Source organism: Podarcis bocagei, assembly GCF_964188305.1.
Source record: "Podarcis bocagei genome assembly, chromosome: 16".
In the NCBI taxonomy this organism is placed as follows: domain Eukaryota; kingdom Metazoa; phylum Chordata; class Lepidosauria; order Squamata; family Lacertidae; genus Podarcis; species Podarcis bocagei.
In genome coordinates this window covers 34,989,440-35,014,052 of record NC_138142.1, presented here as the reverse complement: position 1 = coordinate 35,014,052, position 24,613 = coordinate 34,989,440, and the positions used below count along the sequence as shown (strand labels likewise).

Here is a 24,613-nt window from a genome sequence, read left to right as displayed (position 1 = left end):
GAAGCCAGCTTCCTGCTTCTGTACTTAAGAAACAGGAGCTCAAATGCTTAAAGATGCGCTTGACATTATAGTCAAACCTTGGCTTGGCTCCTGAACAAATCGGCTCCCGAACGCCGCAAACCCGGAAGTAAGTTTTCTGGTTTGCAAATATTTTTTGGAAACCGAACGTCCGACATGGTTTCTGCTTTAGTGCAGGAAGCTCCTGCAGCCAATCAGAAGCCGGGCCTTGGTTTTCGAACAGTTTCGGGAGTCGAGCGGACCCCTGGAACGGATCAAGGTACCACTGTAATGTCTAACGTTTTACAATTTTTTAATGTGCTGTAAGCCACACAGAGTGGCTGGGGAACCCCAGCCAAATAATAACATTCTTATTATACTTGTAGATCGGGGATGGGGAAGCCAATGTCCCTTCACCTGTTTATGGACTCCAGCTCCCATCAGCCTTGACCAGCCTGGCCAATGGTGCAGTGATGGGAGTTGTAGTCCCCAACAGCATCAGATGACTCTGCAGTTAGGATGGAGCAGAGTGCTGCTCTGGGCTTCAGAATACAAGAATAGCCCTGGCTGATCAGGTCAGTAGCCCATCTGTTACAGCGCCCTGCTCTCCCATTATTCAACCAGATGCCTCAATGGGAAGCCCACAAGCAGACGCTGAGCCCCACAGCGACCCTCTCCACCCACGATTCCCAGCAACCGATGCTTAGAGGCAAATCACGGCCTCCAACGGGATGCTAGAGCATAGCTGTTGTGGCCATTGACAGCCTTTTCCATTAATTCTCTTTTAGAACCATCCAAGGTGGTGGCCGTCGCTGCTTCTTGTGGCAGTGAGTTCCAGGGCTTAACTGTGGGAAGAAGTATTGTCACAGAACTGTAGGGACCCAAAGTTGTAGGGGTGCAAATATCCAGAGTGTGGGGGCTCAGGTGGGATCGCTATGAGGAATTCTGAAATATGGAGCAAGCCACTGTGTCAGCAATGAAAGCCTTGCGTTGACTGGGTTTGATTCACTGACAATAGATTCTGATCGAATCCCACAAGCCTCTGCACCTCTGCCATTTGCTTCCTCTATGCCTGACAGGCACGTATAAGCATTCTAAATACACAGGCCAGCTGTTTCATCTGGCATCCTGGGTCATAAAGATGATAGTTAGCTTTGACGTACCTTTCCTTGGTTTTTTTAATCTTAGGGCCAGGAAATAGTTTCACATGGAGGTGACAAAGATGCCTAATCTTTCCTTGCCATCCTCCCTCTCCTGTTTACCGCTTGTTTATGACCTCTGGGTTTGCTGAATGCATTCCTCCTTTTAATCCTGTTTTATTTACCCCAGAATGTATGCATGCTTAAATTAGCTCTTTGTAGTTTTAACATTAACTTTGTCCCCACGTGGGGTTTTTTGAAATGGTCAGAGGAAATCTGATTGGTTCTTACGAACACTATGTAAAAAGTTCTTTTGTGAATAAAACGACCTGGGCCAAGGGGTGGACGGATTATTATTATTATTCGCACGCCTCCCAGAGTCTTGCTGGTCAAGCCTTGTGTGTATTTTATTAATCAGAGTCCAATCCTTCCTTGCTTTGGGAACGTTACACAAAAGGCCATTTTGTTCAACCCCCTTGCAATACAGGAAACCCAACCTTCAGCTGCCCCAGATAATCCTGCTGGCTTCTAGTGTCATGAGATCGAGAGAGAAAACTGGCCCCCTGTCCACTTCCTCCACACTGTACCTATTTAAGAACCAGCCTGGTTGCCTATGGCGAGTAGGAACTGCATGCAGGTGAGCAAGCGAGCTGGCAGAGGAACGCCGGCGCACTAACCAGGGTGGCTCCTAAGTGGTTGGGCATCAGGGCCGCCGCAGCTCCTTCTCTCAAGCGCATATCTACCACGCCTCCCAGCGGGGGCTCCTTCCCCGGGAAGTCGTTGTAGTACTGGTGGTCTGGCAGCGGTTCCTCCTCTTCGTCCCAAGCGGAGCCATCAAATCCAGCCATCCTGAGGAAAGAGGGCAGGCGCTGAATGCAAGAGAAGCCCTACTGGATCAGGCCAGGGAAGCTCCCATCATGCTCAGCATCCCCACACGATCCAATCGGATGCCTTAGGGAGGGCAGACAGCAGGGCACAGAGGCTATAGCCCTCTCCTGCTATTAAAGGTAAAGGGACGCCTGACCATTTGGTCCAGTCGTGGCCGACTCTGGGGTTGTGGCGCTCATCTCACTTTATTGGCCAAGGGAGCCAGCATACAGCTTTCGGGTCATGTGGCCAGTATGACTAAGCCGCTTCTGGCGAACCAGAGCAGCGCACGGAAACACCGTTTACCTTCCCACTGGAGCGGTACCTATTTATCTACTTGCACTTTGATGTGCTTTCGAACTGCTAGGTTGGCAGGAGCAGGGACCGAGCAACGGGAGCTCACCCCATCGCAGGGATTCGAACCGCCGACCTTCTGATCAGCAAGTCCTAGGCTCTGTGGTTTAACCCACAGCGCCACCCGCGTCCCTGCTATTACTACTCTGCAAACAAGTTTTATTTTGTTTTTAATAGGCAGATAACAAGATACAAGACAGCCACAGGAAAGAAGGAAGTGCAAATTGTCCTTGAAAAATCTTGCCCGATTTTTTTTTCTTGGGAAAATCTGGGGCGGAAATCTCGCTTGAGTGTCCAAGGATCTAATGGCTTCTTTGCCATTAGGTATAATTTTATTTTATATACAAACAGCAGCTCAGGAGGGCTTGGTACCCACAGCTCTAAGCAAGCGTCCAGATTTAGTACAGTCCAAGGTTACATAGAATTGAAAAGTTAAAAAATGACAATGATTTTAATTTAAACCATGGAATCCTCTGTAATCACAGAACACATGCCCTTCTCTTCTTGGTTATGTTTTCTTATCGATTCAGTAAATCACGTAGCTGCATCCTTTATTTATTTTTATTGACAATTGTGACAACTAACCTTTCTTTAAAATAAAGACATTTTTTCTTTCATTGCTGTTCTTGCCTACAATTGTTCAAAAAAAAGTATTTGAAAAGCAGAGGGAGTCTGCTATAAAAAACAAAGAGATGCCACAGCATATAAACAGGGCGCTGGAAATTCTGTTCCTCGTCTGAATTTCAGACGGTGTGTGATTTTCCTCTGTAAGCGCTATATTCTCCAACACTGTACACGCATTTAATATGTGATCCCTGATTGGTTGAGGCATGACTGGTCTAGGAAAGTGGGGGGTCCTCCAGGTGTTGCTTGATAAAACGAGCTTGGCCTTACCTGTCATGAGGGGTGACGAGCTTGGGAGGGTTCTTGAGGTACTGTTTGAAGCGCAGCTCAAACGCCTGGCCAATGGTGCTGATCACGTCCTGCGCCAGCCCCTCGGGGCACTCCAGGATGTGGCAGGCTGTTGGGGGGCAGGGAGAAGCAGAATAAGGTAACAGGTCGTATCAGATGCTGTTTCGGGTGCTCAAGAGTAGAAGCAGTGCAAAAAAACCAACCCACAATGAAATAAACCCAAGAAACTGAAAGCGTGATGAAAAGATTGAGATGAAAAAAATCAGTTACAAACCGACGTAAATACATATTTTGAACACACACACTATACCTATATTTATAAATTTAATGGAATCTAATAGCAATTAGAATCTTTCTCTCTCTCTCGTTGTTGTTTAGTCGTTTAGTCGTGTCCGACTCTTCGTGACCCCCTGGACCAGAGCACGCCAGGCACTCCTGTCTTCCACTGCCTCCCGCAGTTTGGTCAAATTCATGCTGGTAGCTTTGAGAACACTGTCCAACCATCTTGTCCTCTGTCATCCCCTTCTCCTTGTGCCCTCCATCTTTCCCAACATCAGGGTCTTTTCCAGGGAGTCTTCTCTTCTCATGAGGTGGCCAAAGTATTGGAACCTCAGCTTCAGGATCTGTCCTTCCAGTGAGCACTCAGGGCTGATTTCCTTCAGAATGGATAGGTTTGATCTTCTTACAGTCCATGGGACTCTCCGGAGTCTCCTCCAGCACCATAATTCAAAAGCATCCATTCTTTGGCAATCAGCCTTCTTTATGGTCCAGCTCTCACTTCCATACATCACTCTCTCTCTCTAACCCCCATCTATTTATCTATTCATATCTGTCAGGGAACTGCCATCAGAACAGGGGCGGGAAACAGAGGGGCAGTCGTGTTACAGGGAGCCTCCGAAAATCAGCAGTTCCTCTTCCAGTTATGAGGAAAGCCCCACCTCCAGTGGGGAAGAGGTAAAAGGACCTGAGGATGCTGGTGGGAGCCTCAGCACCGCTCCTGGCCAAGCCAGCCAGGATGGAAGCACACCCCTTCCGTCGCCCACCCTGCGCAGAGGTCTAAAGCGCAAAGAGGGAAGGAAAAGGCTGGGAGTAATGAGACTTTTATCTTGGGGGAGATCCAGGAAACAAGCACTCCCGGATTCCGCTAGCGATTGAGGCAGACATGAACTTGTGGCTCTGCACTGTAAATAGTTTGCACCCAAAATAAACCCTGTAAAAGACAGGTCTGAGTCCTGCCTGGTTACTCACGAGCAACCACCACTGCCATCTGACAATATCCAAAGCAAAAAAAAAACAAAGCAAACAGTGCATGCTAACAGAATATCAACAACCAGAAGACATGTAGCTCATGAAATGTTGTCGAGCGCCATCACTGATCATTTCTCCAGCTTCTTGTAGAAGCACTATGTAATAGGTATGAGTTACTCGTGCGTAAACTGGTGCCTTTCTCGGTTAATTTGCCTTGTTAAACCTTTCTGACTGCACAGCCCCTTCTCATCGTGGCTGCCTCAGTCACTGGCAGAATCCGTCAGTGGGCGTTTCTTGAACCTCTTCCAACATAAAAGTTGTTTGACACCCAGTCTCCTCCTCCTCTCACTGCGCGGGAGTCTTCTGCGCAGGGAAGGCGTGGGTAGCGGAGGACCTGGGCTCTCCTCACTGATGTCCAGTGAAGAGTCCATGAGCCCTCTCTCCAATTCCCCCGTCTGCCCCCCTTTATCCCCGGTGTTGCGCTGATTGGCTTCCCCCTCTACTGAGCTGTTTCTCCCCCTGCTGCTGGGTCCTTCGCCAGCATCATCTGGGAGCCTCCCCTTCGCCTCTCGCTCCGATGTCAGTTCCCTGACACACTAGAACAGGGGTCTGCAACCTTTAAGACAAAAAGAGCCACTTCGACCCATTTCCAAAGAAAAAAAACCTGGGAGCCGCAAAACTCGTCACTATAAAAATAAGTTTTTTGTCACTTTTTTATTATTTCTTTGTTTGACCCCTCAGAATTACTTCTCCTCATAGAAATAAACATTAAATTTACAAGTTACCTTTTTTTGTGTGTGTTCTTCACTCCCCTTCAAAACAGTGACTAGCGTACATGCCCCCTTTCAATGCAGTGACCAGCGTACATGCCCCTTATAATGTAGCGGGCGGGAAGGTGACGTCGGGACAGTGCGTGACTAACGCATGCACTGCCCCCATGCGACGTCACAGCCAGTACAGCGCCCGCCACAGTGGGGAGTGTCGGGGCGCACAATGCGCCTCCTCCCCTCGCTAGTATCCGCCCCGGAGCCGCGGCAAAGGTGTAAAAGAGCCACATGCGGCTCCGGAGCCGCGGGTTGCTGACCCCTGCACTAGAAGCTGCCTTCTACCAAGCCTGATCGTTGGGTTCATCCAGCTTGGGAACATTTACACCGGAGGTAGGGAACCATTGGCCCACAGGCCAATCAAGCCCACTAGGCCTCCCAATTTGGTCCCCACCCATCTCTGGCATGCCTGTCCGGCACCAAGACTCTTTTTTAAAAAAACAAAAACCTTGATTATTCTGATTAAAGTGCTCACTCTTTTTTTTTTTAATGCTGCTGGCATTATTGTGAATGAGCTGAAAGCAGGATGCAAATCTGTTAAACCCAGTCGAAGCTGACCTGGCCCCAGGAAGTTTCTGATTGGTGCAGAACGTCTTACCTCTGTGGTTGACAGGGTCTTTGGCAACGTAGGCAACATACTCGGCCGTGTCCTGGGAAGATGGGAGACTTGATAAATGCCAGATTAAAAAGGGGAGAGAGGGAAGAAGAGAAAGCACCCCACAACTACCCTTCACCGGCGCTGCTTTATTTGCTATATCTATCTCCCACCTTTCTCCCTCCAGAAGCTCAAGATCGTGTAAATTGTTCCTATCTGGTTTATCCTAACAACCCTGCAAGGTAGGATTGTGTGTGTGGCCAAAAGTCACAAAGTTTGCTTTGGGAACAAGTAGGAATTTGAACCTGGCTCTCCACCAGACTTCAAGGTGCTGGTTTTAACCTTTAAAGCCCTATACGGCCTAGGACCCTCGTACCTACAGGACCGCCTCTCCTGGTATGTCCCACAGAGGAACTTACGATCTTCAAACAAAAACATCTTGGAGGTCCTGGGCCACAGGGAGGTTAGGCTGGCCTCAACCAGAGCCAGGGCTTTTTCGGCTGTGGCCCCAATATGGTGGAACGCTCTGTCACAAGAGACTAGGGCCCTGCGGGACTTGACATCTTTCCACAGGGCCTGCAAGACAGAGCTGTTCCACCAGGCCTTTGGCCAAGGCACAGTCTGACCCCATCCTTCTGTAATCCTCAAAGAACTCTAGCCCAGTGGTTGCCATTAATTTGATTCTGAATTGATTTTAGAATATATTTTAATTAACTGACTGTGATTTTATGTAAATTGTGCTATTTTTACTGTTGTTAGCCGCTCTGAGCCCGGCTTCGGCTGGGGAGGGCGGGATATAAATAAAAATTTATTATTATTATTATTATTATTATTAATGCTACACCACACCAGCTCTCAGTTTCCCTGACATGAAGGAGGGTAATAAGTTATCTGAATCCTGCTGGAAGGGAGAATGCCTAGTCCAGGCATAGGCAAACTCCGGCCGTCCCGATGTTTGGGACTACAATTCCCACCATCCCTAGCTAACAGGACCAGTGGTCAGGGATGATGGGAATTGTAGTCCCAAACATCTGGAGGGCTGGAGTTTGTCTATGCCTGGGCTAGTCAAAGGATCTAGCAACTGGGGTGAGGTGGAATGAATATAGTCAGGGCTGCATGGAGTCTGTGTCTGAAGACCCTAAAAATTCCACAGCACGCATCACTGGAATTCTGCAAACTGCATAAATTATGCAAACGGCATTAATCTGCATAATTTATACAGGTTCTGCTAGCCACAGGGAGAGTCTACACGTGGCTCACATGCAGAGAGGATGGTAAAGGTAAAGGGGTTAAGGGACCCCTGACCGTTAGGTCCAGTCGCGGATGACCCTGGGGTTGCGGCGCTCATCTCACTTTATTGGCCAAGGGAGCCGGCGTACAGCTTCCGGGTCATGTGGCCAGCATGACTAAGCCGCTTCTGGCAAACCAGATCAGCGTACAGAAACACCATTTACTTTCCCGCCGGAGCGGTACCTTTTTATCTACTTGCACGTTGACGTGCTTTCGAACTGCTAGGTGGGCAGGAGCAGGGACTGAGCAACGGGAGCTCACCCTGTCGAGGGGATTCGAACCGCTGACCTTCTGATCAGCAAGCCCTAGGCTCAGTGGTTTAGACCACAGCGCCACCCGCGTCCCTGGGAGAGGATGATACTCAACTAATTTTCTGTGCACGGATTAGCGTTAATGCAGGAGGTTTTTCCCCATGCACATCCCACACTGTCTCCAGAAACCCCAGAACAAGGTTAGAGGGCAAACCAAGTAGTGGGGAGAACATTCTGCCAAGGAAGGAGAAATCCTTAGCCCTGTGTTGAAAACAACCCATCCACAAAACCCTCTTGGCACTCACCGGATCCCCTCCGGAAGCAAAAGAAATTGATTGCATATGATGGTTGGCGATGATCTAAACAATGGAAGGGAAGGAAGAAGGAAAAATGAGACGCAAAGCACAGCAAAAAAACACAAAATGAACTTCCTCCCCGCCGCTTCCCAACCTCCTGAAATTCTTACAGTAAAGTCAAGCTCTCCTGGATTATGGGGGTGCCAGATTTTAGCTCCCCAAGGCAGACTTCTCCACCTTGATGCCCTGGCAAGGACTGGGAGGACGCTGGCAAGTGAGCACCAGGGGAAGGGGGGCAGTGGTCTGTGGGGGCCTGTACCAGCCAGGAGGCAAGAATCGGAGGCAGGAGAAGGGCTGGGCGCTTCTCCACCTTTTCCTGCAGCACTGTCGCTCAAAACCAGGAGAGAGCTGAATCAGGAAGAGCAGAAACAGCATCCACACAAGCGCAATCTCTGCCTACGTGCGCACAGCCCATTAGGGGAAGGTATATAAACTGGTGGAGGGGGAGTCGTCCCCAGTTGCTGCCAACGCCCCCTAGAGCGATGACCCGGGAATAGCTGCCTAGATGCTAGATTGCAGGTATCCAGAGCCGTAGAAGCAACTGTAAGTGTTATCTTAGACAATAAAGAGTTAATAATAATAATTTATTATTTGTACTCTGCCCATCTGGCTGGGTTTCCCCAGCCACTATGGGCGGCTTCCAACAAAGATTAAAAATACATCAAAATGTCACACATTAAAAACTTCCCTGAACAGGGCTGCCTTCAGATTATCTTCTGAATGTCAGGTAGTTGTTTATCTCTTTGACATCTGATGGGAGGGCGTTCCTCAGGGCGGGCGCCACTACCGAGAAGGCCCTCTGCCTGGTTCCCTGTAGCTTTGCTTCTCACATTGAGAGAACTGCCAAAAGGCCCTCGGCACTGGACCTCAGCGTCCGGGCAGAGTTAACTCTTTGCTGTGTGCATTCCATGTCTGGGAAGCACCCCATACGCAGTTAGCATGGCCAATGGTTGATGGCCGATGTGGCCTAGCAGTAGCTGGAAGGGATGCAAGTTCCCCTTCCCCACATTGGAAGAAGACAGGAATGTGATCAGAGCTTAGAGAAGGCAAACAGTGGTCCAGTTCAGGGATAGGGAACGTCTGACCCTCCAGATGTTGCTGGACTCCAACTCCCATCAGCCCCAGCCAGTGGTCAGGAACAATGAGAGTTGGAGCCCAGCAATGCCTGGCAGGTTCCTCAGCCTTGCCTTAGATGCATGTCCCAGCCAATCAGGGATCACGCATTAAATGCATGTGAAGCAGGGATACAGAGATGTTGCTGGACTAACATGGCCAATGGTCAAGGGACAAAGGGAACTGTAGACCAGCAACATCTGGAGGGTCACAAACGGCAAGGAGGAAGGCTGTCTAAGCCCACGATCCTCAACACCCGTCCGTCAAGTATCCACCCTAAACAGTGTGTCCCAGAGGAGGAGGTTGGGAGGGAAGATATCTCCTCACCTGTTTACAGTCAGACGCCATGAGGTTGAGGCTGCTGGTGGAGATGGTGAGCGTGATTGGCATGCCGGCAAACTTCAGGTTGCTCTTGCCGAGGATGGAGTTCAGTGAGCGGCCGCAGGGCTGTCGAGAGGGAGGGAGACGCACCCCAAGGACGTTAGCAGCAGCGCCGGCCGGAGAAGCCTAGGACTGAACCTGGGACATTCTGTGTGCAAGCCACATGCTCCATCACGGAGTGATGGCCCTTCTCCGTAAAGCACCCCAGGATTCCCAGGGATTGAACCCGGGCACTTCTACAGGGCACTGAGCTATGGGGCCTGAAACAGGTCTGGGTTAACCAATCAGCAAAATTAGCATGTGCTTAGGGCATCAAGAGAAAGTGGGGAGCACCACAGAAATTTTCCACTGCCAGATTTCTAACATTAACGGTCACAAATTGCTCGGCTGCGTGTTCCATTTTCTCAGTTGAAGCATATTAAAAATCCCAACAGAACTACTGTGCAACAAAGCAGGCTGGATGCCTTACCTCTACTAAGTATAGAAGCAGATGTGTTACGTAAGGATCTGATCAAAGGCTTCGCAATTAGAAAAAGCAGAAGAAGACTTTTCAAATATAAACCAAGTGGAAGTATACAAAAACACACATCGTTTTCCATCTTGCCGTAGGTTTCATTTCATTTCGAAAAATCACAAAATTATTTTACGGTTTATTATTGGTTCTGTTTTGAATTAGATCTATGGGGGCACCAAAACCCTTTAAGTGCTTAGGGCCTCTAAAGGTCTCCATCCAGCCCTCGACTGAAATCTGAAATCCTAGAGATCTGCTGCCAGCCAGTGCGGACAATACTAAGCTAGGTGGACCAATGGTATGGCTCAGAATAGGGCAGGCTCTATTTAAAAGCAGCTGCTTGTTCAAAACCATGAGGACTAGGATCTTTATTTCTGTGTATCAGGCAGCTCCCTGTGTTCCTAAGACCCAAGCCTATTCGGGAAGGGTGACTGGTAGCCATTGGGACTGGGGGGTGGGAGGCCCACAGTAGGCGGAGCCAGGGCCAAGGACCCCTGGGATTGGCTGTTAACTAAGGCAGGAAGGCAGGTGACAGGGCTGGGCAGAGAACCCTGCTTGAACCCCTGGAGAGCTGCTGCCAGCCAACGCAGACATAACTAAGCTGGCAATCAATCAATCAATCAATCAATCAATCAGCTCCTAATATGTTCCTAAGAGATCAGGGAGAAGGGTGCACAGTGGGAAGAGGCAAGAGCGAGTCTGGGAAGGGCAGAAGGAACAAAAGGGAGATGGGCTGATGACCAAACAGCCCCCTCACCTCCCCACCCTGCGCATGCCCCTCCACTTTCCTCCGCGTCCATTAGACGGGCTGTTATGGTTATCTATTGATCAGCCTCGCCTGCGCCGGGCCTTTATTGCAGCAACTCGGTCCCCATTTCCCAGCCTGAGGGGGAAAGGGGGGGCCGAGGCTGGAGACCTCAAATCAAATCATGCACAGACACATGTGCAAGCTTTCCTGAAAAGCACGCGCGGCTCTCACGCATCTCACACTCTAGGAGTGTTGCTGTTCCAGCTGGGGTGTGCTGAACGCATCCTCACACCAGCTCCTTTTATCCAAACAAACCCTTAAGAGTTATTCTGCCCTCTGTGGTTGGTTCTGCCTTGCTTGCTTGGGGATCTTTGCACAGACTACTAGGCCTTGTTCAAACTACAGATTTAAACCACCGCAATGCCAATATAAACAGCCACGGCTTCCCCAAAGGTATCTGTCATTTTTAAGGGCGCTGTGGATCGTTAGGAGACCCAGTCCACTCCTGTTGCCCTCCCAGAGATAACAATTCCCAGTGGGGGGTTTCCCCCATTTCAGGAAAATAGTGATAGGTTAAAAGAACAGACATTTTTACAAGTTACACCCTTGAATATGTGAAATATTGTAGGGTGGTCCCAGAATCATACCCTAATAGACTGGAGCAGTTGTAACTCATTCTCTCTGCCGCAGTATACTATATCCACGAACTGCACTGAAAGGAGAGTGGATTACCACTGGATTACCGTGGAAGGCTGTCTTGCGTGAGGAATCCAATTTGTAGCTGCACACAAGGCAACATACAGTCTGGCAAGATTTTATTAAAGCTTTTTCGTGATACGGTTAAGATAAAGGAAATTAATCCAAATAAAAATTTAAAAAGCAGAGAAAGAGAAAACGCAGCGTTCTCTCTCAAAAGTAGCTCTCAACCCTTGTCTCACACAGAAAGTGGTGGACCGTCCCAGCTCTCACCTGGGAACTTTCCTTTTCCTTTTATTTTCCCTTACCTGGCAATTCCCAGAGTGGTTTAACAATCAATCCCGTTTCCTAGGGACCTCTGGGAATTGTAGCTCTGGGAGAGGAAGAGGGAAGCTTCCTAACAATTCTCAGCACCCGCAATGAGCGGCAGCTCCCAGAATACAGTGGCACCTCGGTTTAAGAACAGTCCTGCTTACGAACGATTTGCTTTACGAACTCCGCAAAACCGGAAGTAGCGCCCTGGTTTGTGAACTTTACCTCGGTCTAAGAACGGAAGCCGAAGGGTGAAAGGGCACCAGTGGCTGGAGGCCTCATTAGGGAAAGCGCGCCTTCGGTTTAAGAACGGTTTCGGTTTAAGAATGGACTTCCGGAACGGTTTAAGTTAGTAAACCGAGGTACCACCGTATTTTGGGGAAAAGCCATGATAGTTTCAAAGTGGCGTCGCAGCTCTTGAGATGTACGGGGCGAATTTTGACCACAGACAGCCAAAGAGAAAAACAATGAAGTATTCTCTGTCCACCTCACCTTTCTCCTGCGAACGGCTCCCTTGGCTCCAGGCACAGCTTCACAGACAAGGCCGATAGCCTCCCTGGAGGAAGAGGAGAGAAATGAGGGATGGGTGTATAGAATCTTAGAATTGTGGAGCTGGAAGGGACCCGGAGGCTTATCCATCCCCCTGAAATCTCCAGTATATACTGGTAAAAAGTGGCAGACGAGCTCACCTGAACCCTCACCCATTTTCTTTCATTGAACTGCCCTTCCGGAACAGGACAAAGACCTGTCATCATGTCGAGCAGCCTGTTTTCCCAGCATGGGCCAACCACCCTGACTTCTTTGGATGAAGGGCGGTATATAAATTAAATAAATAAGAGGGTGTTGGACCAGACGGGCTGCTGGATTCGCCCACAAGGGCTCTTCCCAGGTTCTTAGGACTCTCTACCTGTCGTTGTATTGTTATGTCAGGTGTGCATCGGCTCAACCGATCGCTCCCGGTGCAGAAGCACTGTGGAATTGCCCGCCGTTAAGTGAGGGCACATGGGACACAGGTGGCGCTGTGGGTTAAACCACAGAGCCTAGGGCTGGCCGATCAGGAGGTCGGCGGTTCGAATCCCCGCAACGGGGTGAGCTCCCGTTGCTCGGTCCCTGCTCCTGCCAACCTAGCAGTTCGAAAGCACGTCAAAGTGCAAGTAGATAAATAGGTACCGCTCCGGCGGGAAGGTAAACGGCATTTCTGTGCATTGCTCTGGTTCGCCAGAAGCGGCTTAGTCCTGCTGGCCACATGACCCGGAAGCTGTACGCCGGCTCCCTCGGCCAATAAAGCGAGATGAGCGCCGCAACCCCAGAGCCGGCCACGACTGGACCTAATGGTCAGGGGTCCCTTCACCTTCAAGGGAGGGCACCTCTGGACGAGACACTGCCCTGTCACTGCTCTGCTTCCTTCGCCCAGCAGGCTACGTTGCCAGCCACCCCAGAGTCGAGAAGTTTCTAAACACACACGCACATCACACATCCGTCGGTCACCCTTCCACGCAAGCGAGAGCTCAAGGACGCCTTCCGGGCAGGAAAGAACACCCAAAGAGGATGCAAAGCAAGGCGGATTGGGGGGGTGTGGCCTGGCGAGGGGTGTGTGGTCCCGAGGGCCGGCTAAAGAGCCACATGTGGCCCCTGCAGACAGCCCATGCACACACAAACACACACAGTGTGTTTGTGTTTTGTTTGTGTTTTGTTTGTGTGTCTCCCGGCTCCTTGGTAGCAGAGCAAGGATGGAAGAGGACGTGGGGGAAGAAATCGAGCGAGAGCTGTTAATATTTGATGATGCTGTATAAACGCTTCCTGTCTTTAGCGGATTAAATTTTTTTTTATTAAAAAAAAACAACGCCGGCCGCTGATGGCAGGCTTGAGGCCTGGCTGCTGAAGCCTTTCCATCTCCTGCTGGCTGCTCCCTCCGGTCACCTTTTTCCAGACCCTGCGTCTGCCCGGTAATGGACAGGCTTACAGTGCGCGCGCGCGCACACACACACACACACACACACACACACCTCTCTGCTCCCCCTCCAACTCAGCTTTAACTATTTCCTGCTGCTGCTAAGGATATGAGCTGGAGCAGCCTGCCTCTCTGCTGGCCTCTGCAACCGGTTTTGCCTTCCCAAGGCCAGAGTGGCTGGGGCAAGCCAATCAGATGGGTGGAGTACAAATAATAAAATTATTATTAATATTATTACTGAGTCTCGGGTATTACAGGCTTGGTTCTTGGGATTTAATTAACAGGGGTGGGGGAGACGCAGATTATCTTGCTCCACCAAGGGCCCAGTTTGCATCCGATGCAGATGCAACACAGAATGACTTGGCAGCACCTCGCCCAGAGACACAACAGGTAACCTCCTTTAATGGTGGGTGACTCTACATCGTTTCTGCACTGGGACAAGAGGTTGAGCCGATGAAAAGGCATCACAGAATTATTTGGCCCCCAGCAAAGCCTGGTTGGAAGGACAGTGTCCCATGCAGAGGCACAACAGGCAGCCTCCCCGGACAGTGGGTAATTCCACAGTGTTTCTGCATTGGGAGTGACTGGCTGAGCCAAGACACAGCCGATGCAGAGGCACCACAAAATCAGCTCCCCAACAGGTGCCGGATGGCAGGAGGAAACCCGGGGCAGGAACTCATCCAGAGATACAACAGGCAGCCTCCTCTGAGGGCCGGAAAGACTATCGGATCACACCGTCAAGCTAAATGACCTCCACCGAGAAAATGCAGATTGGAAGGAGACAAACACAAAGCAGCAACTCATGCAGAGACACATGAGACAAGCCTCATGCAGAGACATGTGTCTTGATCGTCTCAATGCTCCCTATGCAGCCATACCCAGTACGGTGCAGAGGTACAGCAGAATTCTGTGCACACACACACACAGGCAGATATGGAAAGGAAGTAAGCCCAGAGTGGCAACTCACGCAGAGACACAATGGGACACATCCTCTCAAAGCTTACAGCGTTTCTGCTTTAAGAGTTAGTGAGTGACAGGAGCGAGGCAGCAGTCAATCACCCAAGTGAGTTGGAGTTAACTCTTTATTAGCAAAAAACAGAGTCTGAATAGGAGTGTCGGACTTAATGAGAACAGCAATTCATCTTGCCCCCATGAAGCAGTTGTAGGTTCCCGCCTTCTCACAGCTGCCTAAGCCCCCTCCTCCCCAGGGTTTTTTTCCAAGCAATCGGAGACTGAGAGCCTGTGTGCAGCCAACCTCTCCTCCGCTCTTTTCATGCCTCTTCTGGTTCTGGGAGACAAGTGGGGAAGGGAGCTTGTCACAGCGGGTGGGAGAGACACCTGTGACTCTTCACCAGCCTGACTTATCTCCACCTCTTGGCCTCCCTCATCCCACTCTCCTGCCTCCGATTCTGGACTCCTTTCTGCCACCGACTCTTCCAGCTCACTAAACCCTGTGACCTTTTCCTCTTCCGACACCTCCTCTTTCTGGTCTTCTCCCTCTGACCACTTGCATCGTCGCCTCACCACCAATCCCAGGGCTCTGAGCCTTCCTCCTTTGGTGGTTTTCCAGCGGATTCCTTGCATTCCTCTGGAGCCAAAAAGTCAGTGACCCTGAGTGATGGATTGCAGCCTGTGCGGCGGCACAACATAACTATCCTGTCCGACCTCCCCTGTCCCCCACACCATCCCCGGCCTCCGGATGACTGCGCAGCTCACCTTGTGACTTGAGTTCTTGTGTTGAAGTCGAGAGCCCGCATGGATTGGAGAACTTCCACGCAGCCCATGTACTGATGGGAGAAGGAAGAATGGGAGAGCCTGTTAGGTCCCAAAGTCCCCTCTGTTCTCATTCACCCTCATCCCCATCATCCACGTATTATGGATCAATTCTTCCACCTCCACCCTGCTCACCTCCCCTTTTTTTCCTAAGGGAACAAGAGGACAGGTAGGGGCCCTGGAAGACTTCCAAGCTGCAGTGTTATTAGTCATCACCACCATCACTGAATTTATTTTCTATCCTCCGCCAGCAGGTCCCAGGGAGGGCGACGACGATTTAATGCCAAATGCAGCCATAGGAATAGGGCGATGGGCCCCGGAAACAACCATCTCAGGGGTCAAAGGCTGTATAGTGGGAATGCCAGAGGCTCGCTCCTTTGCAGGGAGGGAATTCTAGAACTTAGGGGGCTGCCACAGAGAAGGCCCAATTCCAGGCCACCTCCTATCGTACAGCGAGCCAGCAGTAAATCACACCGAAATTGGAGCTCACTCTATTAGTAAAACCACAGTATTTACTGGCTGACAGTCAGGCCTAGTGAGCACAGCAGCTTATCCCTGGTCGGTCTTCCCCCCATGAATCTTTTCTCCTCCTATTTGGGGACTTCCCTGGCTTTTTTCTAGCCCACGTAGGACCAGGCTGGATAGTTGGCCTTGGTGAAGATTTGATGTTTTCATCCCCAAAAAGTTTTTGATTTGAGTTTCTACTGAAATGAGGCTGCATTTTAATGTTGTATTTTAAAATTGTTTTTAAGTTGTATTTTAATCAATTGGTTTTTATACCTGGTGTTAGCCGCCCTAAGCCCGGTCTTGGCTGGGGAGGGCGGGGTATAAATAAAACTTATTATTATTATTAATTGCCCAGACTGAAAGTCCCTGTCTCCCCCCAGCTGCCTAAGCCCCCTTCTCTTCAGGGATTTCCCCAAGCAATCAGAAACTGTGCCTGCATGCAGCCTGCCACCACTCTGCCCTTTTCATGCCTCTTCTGGTTCTGGGAGACCAGGCGGGATGGGAGCTTGTCGCAGTGGGACGGGGAGAGACCCGTGACTCCTCACCAACCCGACTCATCTCAGAAGTGGGTGGAGGAATTGTACCTCTGTGCAGTGAGCTAGTTTCTACACCCAGAGAAACACACACACACACACACACACACACACACACACACAGCAGAGCCTGTGAGAAAGAGCCTCTCCTGGTCCTGATCACAAAGTGGCGTTTCCAGCTGGTTAGCAACACAGGAAGCTGCCTCGGACCATTGGGTCCATCCATCTAGTATTGTTTGCACTGTCCGGCAGCAGCAGTCCGGGGTTTCAGAAAAGGAGTCTCTCCCAGCCCTACCTGGGACCTTCTGGATGCAAGGCCGACCGAGCCGCAGCCTTTCTGTTGCTGCTCGTGGAACAGGGAACAGGAGAGATCCGTTGGCACAATCGCCAGCTGGGCTGAAGAACCGACAGCAAAGAGGGCGGAAGGGGCAAGCAGCTGGCACAGGATGTGCCACTGGGCACCTGCCAGGCCGGCTGTGTGCGGTGGGAAGACACAAAGACTTCAGCGACGCCAGCAAGGCGAGGCGAGGCTACCAGTATGAGTCAGAGAAGGGGAAGTGGCAACGCAAGTGTTGCTCGCCAGACCCTGTCTCTGAACGCTCTCAGGGCACTGTTCGTCTTCCAATCCTCTGCCACCCTCCCCGGCACTCAGAGGCAGCAAACTTGTCCTCTTGCCGAGTCTCCACCCTACGGAGTAGGTTAAGACAAGGACGCTTAAGGCTCGGTCTCTGTAGCGGAGCGGCGATTCGGAAATCAGGAAGCTGCCTTGCGCCGAGTCAGATCAGATGTTCATCCAGCTCAATACTGTCTACCCTGACTGGCAGCAGCTCTCCAGGGTTTCAGGCAGAGGAGGACATAGCCAGCCCTACCTGGAGATGCCGGGGATCAAGCGTTCCGCAAGCAAAGCAGATGCTCTGCCCCTGGGCTATGGCCTTCCTTAAAAATAAATGTAAGATTCCAGTCCTCACGATGCTGAATCGACAGGAACACATTGGTCCATCGAGCTCAGCACTGTCAACACTGACTGACAGCAGCTCTCCATGGTTTCAGGCAGGGCACCTCTGCCAGCCCGATGTGGAGATGGCAAGAATTAAACATGGGACATTATGCAAGCCAAGCATGTGTCCTGCCACCAAGCCACAGCTGCCTCCAAGACATCAGTCTTGAAACGGACCCTGGAGATCACAGCAGGACGCAGGCAAGGAGCATGAAAGGAGGCGTTCCCCTGGGTGGGTTGCAGGGGTTTGCGTGTGAATTTGTTTCCGCATAAATCCGAAAGGAAATAAGGGCAGGGGGAGGAAAAGGGGGGGGGGTTGGAAAACCGGCCCCTTCCTGTCTTGTACCAGCAATGGTGGTCGAGAAAACATGGACTGGAGATCCGGATCCTACTGCTTACCTTCTCCCGTTAAGGGTACAACCAATCGTTCTCTGTACAGAGTCGGCACTGGGGCACCGAGGGCAAAGACACCCCCAGTGCCACGGCTGTGTGCCCCTCACCAGACAAAGGTTTCAGTGAGGCTCAAGTCCAGGGTTGGGGGAAAGGTGCAGTGTGGCGTTAAAAGGAGTCTGGGTAGCAGTAGGGCATCTGCTCTGTATGCAGAAGGTGTATCGGGTTCAATCCTCAGCATTTCCAGGTAGGGCTGGGGAAATACCCCGGAGAGCTGCTGCCGGTCAGTGTAGACAATCCAGAGTGAGATGGACGAACTTGCTATAAGGCTGCTTCCTATGTTCCTATTGAATCAGAAACATGAGGACTAGAATCTTGGTTTATTTTCAGGGAAAGGGGGACAGCTCAGTCGTAAAGCATCTGCTTCACTTGTAGAATTTCTCAAGTTCAATCCCCAACGGCACCTCCGAGTAGGACTGGGGAAAATACCCCTGCCTGAAACCTTGGAGCTGCTGCTAGCCAGTGTGACAATACTAAGCTTGGTGGAGCAATGGTCTGACTCGACAGTTCGGACTCAACTTCAGACCACGCAATGGGGGAACAGCAAGGTATGCACTCTGCACGCCATCAGGGGAATGTTTATTTAGCATTTCTGGTTGCGCTTTACATGCAAGGCAGCCTGTTCCGTTCACTAGAGCTGGGCCAAACACAAGCCAGACATCGCGATACAGTGATACACTGCAGCGTTGCAAAGCGGTGGGAGGAACAAGCTGCGTTGGGCCCGGCCCCACGAGGCACCAAGGTGAAACCGCCTCAACTTCCTCGGCGGGAGCAGTGACAATATCAGCCTTGCGGGGCTGGTTCCTCCACATGCAAGGCGCTGGCAGAAGTCCTTCCACCACTAGCACCCAGCGCGCTGAGGGAAAAAGGGGCTCCATCAGCCACGGTGCCTTGCAGCTTATTCCTCCCTCAGTTTGAGGGCCAGAGCGCACTGGAACCTTCACCTGGTGGTACATCGTGGGTGAAAGTGCCATCATGCTCAGGCCCTCAAACCAGTCCTGGGCGATGGATCAAGACATCACCAAGACCTACCATTTACCTGGGGCAGGTGGGTGGGTGGAACGACCTTCCTGCCAGATAATCTCAGCTTCCGAGCAGCTTGCAAGCAGCATGAAGATTCAGAGGTCTCCTCCGGCGCACACCTGGACCAGCAGCAATGGGCTGACCAATCCCTGGACTCCGCCAAACCACAGAGGGATGCCCCAGCCTCCCAAAGCAGAGATCTGGGGCTGGCGGTTATCACAGCCAGAGGCTTGGAAGGGGGGCGGGGGAAGTGGAAGAGGAATGCCGGCCGACTCGATGCGCCTGGCGCATGTGCGCTGTGGCCCGGGGGATGGACGCTCGGGCGCACACTTGTCAGAAGCAATCATGTGGCAGAGCAGAAGACCCGGGACAGATGCCTGCCAGGGAGGCCACACCATCGCAGCCATGGCTGGCAGCCTCTGCGGGGAGAAAAGGGCGAAAGGGGCTGTGTGTGTCCCCCCCCCCCAATCTCTGCACAAAGAGGCCAGAGTAAGATGTGGCCCCTGCTCAGGATTCTCTGCAGCGCTGCCTGCCTTGGGAGACGGGGAGGAGGGCTGAAGAGAACAGCAGGAACTCTCCTCGGTGGCCTTTTCAACAGCTCCCGACTCGAAATGACAAGTTAAGATAGGAAGCTGCCTCAGACAGAGACTCAGATCACTGGTCCATCTGGCTCAATGCTGTCTACACTGGCTGGCAGCAGTTCTCTGGGGTTTCAGGCAGGGGATATTCCCTGCTCTACCTGGAGATGCTGGTAACGGAGACCATCCGTGTGTGAGGCACGTGCTCCGTGTTCGAAATTATCCAGGCGCATTTTGCACCTGGCTTTCAACCACTTGTGACCAAGTGAAGATGCCTGGATGGTGCCTGACATCTCCGCCATCTGTAAATCCTTGGATCTGGACTGTTTTCACACACTAGCACCCCATCCTGTAGAATTCTATCCTTTATATTTTATCTGTACAATCGGAATGAATTTCTGGAACCAAAATGCTTTTTTTGTGCAGCCTGAGCAGCAGGAGCAGCAGTCACCATTAAGAAAAAGAGGCCAATATATATGTGGACTGTCCCTGGGTCAAGCGACTTTTCTTCTTTTAGTTCTCAAAGCTCTTAACCTAGCTCAGGGTTGACATTTGAACTAGCCAGATGCTTAGCTGAGAATCAATCACAGTCAGTCAATCATCTGAAAAACAAGACTTTAGACCCGTCTTGCCCCAAAATGGCAACTAGACGTTACGTTTTGGCGCCTGCAACCTTGGTTTAAGGAGCCATTTGTTGTCTAGCTTGTATGTCTGAGTTTCTAACGCTGCATGTGCTCCCTCAGTCAAGTTATAGCCCTGCCTCTGAAAAGGGACAGGAAGATTCTAGTCCTCATGATTCTACCTGGAGATGCTGGGGATTGATGCAGCAGGTTGCTTTCCTCATAGCATTGATGCCCTGACCTGCGTTGTATAGATATAGGAAGCTGCCTTATACAGAGTCAGTCAACCTAGCTCTGCAGTATCGATACCAACTGGCAGCGGCTCTCCGGGGTTTTTGGCAACGGACATTCCAGGAGACAACCCTTGGGGATTGAATCTGGAACTTTCTGCATGCAAAGCAGTGGTTCCACCTTCAAGCCACTGTCCTCCTAGGAACCAAGAAAGATGCGAAGCCGAATTCAAAAGCTGCCTCATATAGAATCACACCATTAGATCATCTAGGTCATTACTGTCTGTGCTGAATGGCAGCAGCTGCTCTCTAGGGCTTCAGAAGGGACAGTCCCCCCCCCAGCCCTACCCAGAGATGCCTTCTTTCTCCACGCAGAGTCAATGCTCTGCTGCGGAGCGACAGCCCTCTCCCAACTTATGTAGGTCATGCACACCCTCTCTCCACGTGGAAGCACCTACCCTGTTCCCAGCTATGGAAAAGAGGCTTTCTGTATGCTCTGGAGAGGCGCTGTTTTCTTAGCTCAAGAGGCACTGCCAACACACACACAAACACACAGACGTACTTCAGCAAAGTATGTCCCCTGCACATTAGGTCTTGGCAGCTGAAGACCCCCAAGATCAAATCCAAGCCCCTCTCTCAGTGGGATCAACTATCCCCCCACCCCACAGCAACAGAGGGGTATGTGAAAGAGGGAAAAGGCAGCTACGGCCAATCAGTGCACCCCAAGTAACATGCTGAACTAGGAAGGGGAGAAAAGCTCTTCACCCACTTTCCCATACTGACCCTGCTAGTTGCCAACCAGCGACTCCATGGCGGGCTGGCCCCTCCACGTGCCACTGGACTCTGACCCCTTTTGATCCTGGCCAGCACAGCCAAATGGGAGTTGGAGTCCAGCAACATCTAGAAGACCACTAGGTTCCCCATCCCTGGCCGAGATACGCGTCCCAACCAATCAGGGTTCCCAGCGATTGGGACTTGCTGCCAGACCGCTGCACCCACAAATGCCTTGAACTACCTACCGCCCCCCGCGATCGCCGCTCACTTACCCGGACGAGGTAGGAGACTCCGGGGCCCATCACCTTGTCGTCAGGGTGCAGCCAGCCCCGGCTGGGCTTGTTGACGAAGCTGCCGTGCCGTGTCCACTCGTCTCCCCCCAGCTGGCCGCCTTCCACCCGCATCCTCTTGGCGCAGCCCAACTTGTTCATATCCTGGGAATAGAGACCGACAGTCCCCGCTGAGTCCGGGAAGGGAGTCGAGGCAGCGACAGGAGCGAGGGGGGGAGGAGGAGGTGGTGGTGGTGCCGCTGGCGGCGGATGCTCCCCAGAGCTGCCCGCCTCCTTGGAGAAGGCACGGAGGCTGAGCAGAGTGGCCGGGTTGGCGAGCTTCAGGTTGGCCATCTTGGGGAAGAAGGAGCACAGGGTGGTGGGGCTGTCTTCCGACTCGGACGACAGCTCGCCCAGGGGGAGAATGGGGCTGAGCGAGGAGGAGGACAGCGAGCTGGGCAGGGAGGGGGCTGCCACCAGGGGGTCCATGGGAGAGTCCCCATCGGCCACCACAGAGCCCTCCTCCAGGGAGGAAAGGGAGTCATTGCGCAAGTGGTTGTATTTGCTCTTTTGCAGCAGATCCATGCCCCAAACCGGCGGAGGAGACGGGACGAAAGCAAGGCGCCGGGGGGGGGGTTGAGAAGCAGGAGATGGCGAGGGTGTGCGGGCCTGGCACCAAACTCAGGAGCCCACGAAAGTCAGAACGGATCCGAGCGAGACGACTCCTGTCCGGCCCCCTGTAGGCATGGCTGCGGAGAAGAGAGGTGCTGGCACAAGAAGGGCAGCGGAAGCAGGGACACTGTGCCACAGGTGAAAGACCGTCGTCGTCACAGGGCGCAGATGTTGCTCCGTGCCCCCCGCCCCCTGACAACGCCGCCAGATGACCAGCGACCCTTGGACAGCTTTGCTGCGCTCCAGAGGAAGAGGGAGAGGCCGCCGGCTAGTCCCTGAAGCCGGAGCGATGGCCGGGAGGGAGGAGTGGCTGGCACACGCCCTGGAGAGCCGTCACGCCACCTGTGGAACGGCCGCCCTGCCCCGGGGCTGCCTGCCAAAGGTCCTGTCACGTCCTCTTGGCCACAGGCACCTCACGCCCCGCCACCAGGTCTCACACAGCCCAGGAGAGAGAGAGAGGAAAAAAAGACAACTGAGATGCAGAAAGCGGTCGACGACGTCCAGAACGGCGGATGCTCTGGTCTCGAGCTCGCCTGCCGCTCCGCTGAACGGATGCGCAATGTATATAGATGTATTGAAAAGGAGAAAAATTATTATCCAAGAGCAGGGAGGCCCTGGAGCGCCTTCCAGCTGGGCCCAGCTTGGCAGGGACCGGAGAGGTGGCGCGGCCGCAGGGTCTGCCAGGAACCGAACAAGGCTCCTCTGTGAAGTCACGGAAGCCCACGTGTCAATCAGTGGGCAGACACCGGCCTGCCTCTCTCGGAGAGATGGAGGTCTGGGAACACGCTGGGAGCCGAAGAGGAGGGGGAAACGGGTGGTGGCCCCCCCTGCACCCGGCTGGTCAAAGGGGCGAAGGCGGAATCCGAGTCCCCCTTGCTTTCGGGAACCAGCAAGTAGCCCCGATCTGGGCTCTTCTCCCCACACCTCCTCCTCCCCTCTTCCCGGCTGCAGTCGCTGCTGCTGCTGTTGCTGCTTCCAGAGCAGAGAGACACTAATTGCTACCGCATCCTGCTCGCAATCTCTGCTGGGCTCTAAGTGACTGCGGCTCCCGTTCTGGGGAAGAGGCGGGCGCGGGTGCGGGCGGGTGGGGGGGGTGCGCGGTGGAATGAGAGAGAGAGAGAGAGAGAGAGAGAGGCCAAGCCCCCACTGCCAATGGTAGGGCAGTGCTGACTCACAAGAGCTTGGCTTCTGCCCCCCCCCCATGTGCGGAAAGGAAGACAAGGCATCTGTATAATAAAATGCGGAGGGAGGGAGGTGGGGCCTTGTGGGGGAAGAGAGCTGGAGCGGTAGCACACAAACACTTGTGAAAATCAAGGTCAGTGGTTGCACAGGGAAGCGAAGGGAGGTTTTTCCGGCAGCTAGGCTGGAGGAGGGGTGGGGTGGGAAGAGCACAGGGGGAGAGGGGGGAGGCAGGGCACAGGAAGGAAGAGCAGGGGGTGAAGAGGAGAGAATGGGGACCGGTTGCAGAGCAAGGTGGGTCCTCATCTAATATGGGCCACTCCTCATCTGAATCCACACTCCTGACTTGACAAAACACCTCTGGTTTTACATGGAGTTCTTTATGGCATAGGGGAACCCACCCTCCCTCTTTCTTAGTTAATGCTTTAGGATATAAAAGTTGACATAACACCCCGCAAGGTAGGCCACTGTTAATTTCCTTGCACCTGGACAGAGAAAGAGAGAGAGAGAGAGAGAGAGAGGGGGGCAACGGAGGGCTTTGTCCAGGTAATCTGCAAGAAGCAAGATTCGAAAGGACAGTCAAGCTTCACACACAACTCAGGCTGCCGCCCCACCTAGGCCTACTCAGAAGCAAGTCTCGCCGAATCCAAGGGGGCTTCCCCCCAGATAAAGGTGGGTTCCGCTTGTAGCCTCGGTCTCTTAGCGCTAGAGCGTTCCTTTCGTCACAACGATTCCAGACACACAAAGCAATTCTCGAAATCACCACTATAAATCCCCACAATAAAAATGGGGGGCAGGATCCAATAACAAGATTAGCTGTTAGACAAAGGTTTGCGAGCTCCTAGGCATTGAAGCCCACAGAGTCAAGCTGCACTACTCACAAAACCCACCCACTCCGCCGGCAAATGCATGCTAACCTGCATTTTTAAAATCCCAGTTTTTAATCCTATAATTAAGCACCGAATTCCCTCACTCCAGGAGGAAGGTATAAACCAGCCTTCGCCAAGTTGCTGCTGTTGTTTTGCAGGGTGAAGTTGGAGTGGATGATCCTTTGGGTCCCTTGCAACTTTACAATTCTAGGATTCTCTGAGTTTGTGCCATTCAGATGTTAAGACTACAACTCCCATCAGCCAGCATGGCCTATGATCAACAATACAGTGGTACCTCGCGTTAAGTACTTAATTCGTTCCAGAGGTCCGTTCTTAACCTGAAACTGTTCTTAACCTGGAGCATCACTTTAGCTAAGGTGGCCTTCTGCTGACGCTGTGCCGCCGGAGCACGATTTCTGTTCTCATCAGCAAAGTTCTTAACCCGAGGTACTATTTCTGGGTTAGCGGAGTCTGTAACCTGAAGCGTATGTAACCTGAGGTACCACTGTACTGCTATGTGTGCAAGAACATCAGAAGAGCCCGGCTCCTGGTATCAGGTCAAAGGCCCGCTGGAACCCAGCATTCTGTTCTGAC

General features: G+C 52.1%; 1 protein-coding gene across 4 annotated transcripts in view; it reads right to left on the bottom strand.

Annotated features, from left to right (window-relative positions):
• SHC1 (SHC adaptor protein 1) overlaps positions 1-24,613 on the bottom strand; it is a 46,897-nt gene that overhangs the window by 7,043 nt on the left and 15,241 nt on the right. For 3 of the 4 annotated variants that reach the window (XM_081173607.1, XM_081173605.1, XM_081173606.1), the window contains 8 exons: positions 21,303-21,464; positions 15,262-15,332; positions 12,087-12,150; positions 9,274-9,393; positions 7,783-7,836; positions 5,940-5,991; positions 3,252-3,378; positions 1,814-1,985 (listed from right to left, as the gene is read on the bottom strand). In XM_081173607.1, the coding sequence (XP_081029733.1) occupies positions 1,814-1,985; positions 3,252-3,378; positions 5,940-5,991; positions 7,783-7,836; positions 9,274-9,393; positions 12,087-12,150; positions 15,262-15,332; positions 21,303-21,461 (819 nt within the window). In that variant the 5' untranslated portion in view covers positions 21,462-21,464. Of the gene's footprint in view, positions 1-1,813; positions 1,986-3,251; positions 3,379-5,939; positions 5,992-7,782; positions 7,837-9,273; positions 9,394-12,086; positions 12,151-15,261; positions 15,333-21,302; positions 23,031-24,613 lie in introns of those variants that run through there. The other variant, XM_081173604.1, reaches the window with a different exon arrangement.